Source organism: Olea europaea, unplaced genomic scaffold (genome assembly GCF_002742605.1).
Source record: "Olea europaea var. sylvestris unplaced genomic scaffold, O_europaea_v1 scaffold1200, whole genome shotgun sequence".
NCBI classification, from domain to species: Eukaryota; Viridiplantae; Streptophyta; class Magnoliopsida; order Lamiales; family Oleaceae; genus Olea; species Olea europaea.
In genome coordinates, this window is record NW_019229419.1 from 134233 (window position 1) to 136667 (window position 2435).

Sequence of the window (2435 nt, forward strand, 5' to 3'; positions counted from 1 at the left end):
CGTACGAAGTTTCTTAAATGAGAAGACAGAATTTGAAGTAAAAGTAGAAGAAAAAATAGGGCTTAGGACAAATTTTTTACCCTAATGAAGAATTGTGTTCATACTTTTGATATTTTATAATTAAATATTGAGATGATGAGCATACCATAATATTGTATTTTTTTTTTCTTTTTTAGTTTTTGTTGGATTAGGAGTGTAGTAGTAAATTTGTTGTGGTGTATTTATTAAAATATATTTTAAGTAATTAAATTTTGGGGTGGTTTGAATGTAGTGCTAAGTCCTGCGGCTACGGAAAGGGCAAATCGGTAACTTCAATAAACCGGCCTCACCTATAAATACACGTCCTGAACTCGCCAGATACAGTACTCACGAAAGTTCTGTTCTCCTAGGAAAAGAAATTGGAGTTTTGAATATTATTTTGATCTGCGGAAGTAATAAATTTCAGATTTTTTTATTTGATTCAATTAATCAGGTTTGCTATTTCACGTTTATTTCTGGATTTCTGTCATCTATATATGCAATTAGGATTTCGATTTTGTTGTTTTGCAATCTATCTATCTATCGATTCATCCACCACCAGTTGATGGGTCTTCGACAGTCCGCCGCTCCTGTTTCTGCGATGACTGGATCGGGTTCTTCTGATTTTCCTTGTGCGTTTTTAGGGTTTCAAACGTTATGGTTCTTTTCTCGGTTTGTATGTCCTTGGATTTTTGGCACTTCTAATGCATTGATTAAGTGGATTATTCTGATGGTTTTTAAGACGTTCTTGGATACGATAAGGCTGATAACTAATAGGGCATCCTCTGCTTATAAATTTGAATTGTGAGCTCTACCGTTGTGGTTACAATTGGTATCCAAGTATGCTTCCTTCCTTCTGGCGATGATCTTCATTGCGGAAAGGGCGACCTGGAGATGGGTACTCCCAGTTGAAAACTGATTCCGTGAAATCTCCAGGAATATGAGCCGACGTAATAAGGTGTAGATGTTGTTATGAAAGGATGGGTGGAATGTAATAATTCTTATTGTATTCCACATTGCTAAGCTGAGACTTGGTTTCTAGAATTATAACCAATTAGGCACCCTCTCCCTACAAACCGGCATCCTCTCCCTACAAACCAGTTGAAGGGCGAGGAGTTCTACCCAATGTGGTGGGTACAGAAAATTTATTTTTTGTTGTTGCCCATTTAGGATTCTAATTCTGTAGTTTTTAATCAGTCTGTAAGTCGGGTATTCAACAATAGGAGGGTTTTCTGGCACTTATTTTGGGTTTCACGGAATCAGAAATTTAAGGTTTCTGCTACCTAAAAAGAGTTGGTTTTCTGGAAATTCCAGGCTACAGTAAAAGTTTGACTATTGTTGCCTCTCAATTAGAGTTCTGATTCACTGGTTTTTATATGTTCTTTTCATTTGCTGGAGGTATTTTATCTAGTTTTTGTTAATAGAATCTCAGTTATTGGTTGAGACAGCCACGGATGGTATTGAAGTGGATGGTTTTTTGACCTGTTTCTACTTAGCCTTCAATGTAGTTGGATTTTAGAGCTCAGCGTTTTCACATTTGGATACTTGTTCATTTGTGGCTTGCCGCAGAGGAAACGTCTTTGGAGATCAGAAATTTGAATTTGATGGATGTACTGTGCTGGAATTTTGCATTTGGATTTCCTATCTTGGCAAGAAAGAGATTGTTGTATGAATTGATTAACCTGTAATTTGTTGTGTGTATAGTATTATAATGGCGGTCAAGGCTGCAAGGGAAGTCTCTGTCTCCAATCGACTTGAAGGAGGATTTCTGAAAAACAGAGTCTGTGTCTACTGGCTTTCTGGGAGATGCAATCGGAATCCATGCAGGTTCATGCACAGAGAATCACCACCAATCCCGCAAACTAAGCAGATCCATTCAGCATCACCTGAGGAAAGTCATTACCTAAAATCCAGCAGAAGGACCTGGAGGAATACTAACTCCAGTACTCCCAAGAATGTTACACTTTTAACTAACAGAGGGGCTGGGTCCAAGCGTACAAGTGGTGAAGTTTCCCAACAGGAGGTCCTAGCAAAGAATGAAAGAAAAATTGATCGGATGGACCAAGAAATGGTCGTAACCTCCAAAGAAAGTATCCACTGCCAGCAGACCGTGCAAAAGGCTTTGACCACTGAATCAGTTGAATCGGATAGAAAACCAGTTCAAAAAATCCAGCCAAACGTATGCAAGTATTGGGTTACAGCAAATTGTGTCCATGGCGATAATTGCAAGGACATACACTCTTGGTACTGTGGATCTGGATTCACAATGTTGACGAAGTTAGAGGGACACACTAAGGTGCTCATCTGATAACATTGTTTTTTATTATTTTCAAATCATGTTTAACCTGTTAGTAACTTTTCTCTATTTTTACACTCTTATTGGTACTGCTCTTCTTTTATACTGTTTTTATTAAATG

The 2435-nt window shown here is 37.9% G+C and overlaps 1 protein-coding gene across 1 annotated transcript; it reads left to right on the plus strand.

Annotated features, from left to right (window-relative positions):
- Positions 1–392: 392 nt before the first annotated feature.
- LOC111374069 (zinc finger CCCH domain-containing protein 48-like) lies at positions 393–2326 on the plus strand. The gene is made up of 2 exons (XM_022996691.1): positions 393–472; positions 1723–2326. Exon 2 carries the CDS (start codon positions 1730–1732, stop codon positions 2324–2326), a length of 597 nt encoding a protein of 198 aa, XP_022852459.1. The 5' UTR covers positions 393–472; positions 1723–1729.
- The last annotated feature ends 109 nt before the right edge of the window (positions 2327–2435 follow it).

What these genes read in the sequence shown, in the direction of transcription:
- LOC111374069 (XM_022996691.1), top strand. Translation starts at nt 1,730, where the DNA reads ATGGCGGTCAAGGCTGCAAGGGAAGTCTCTGTCTCCAATCGACTTGAA.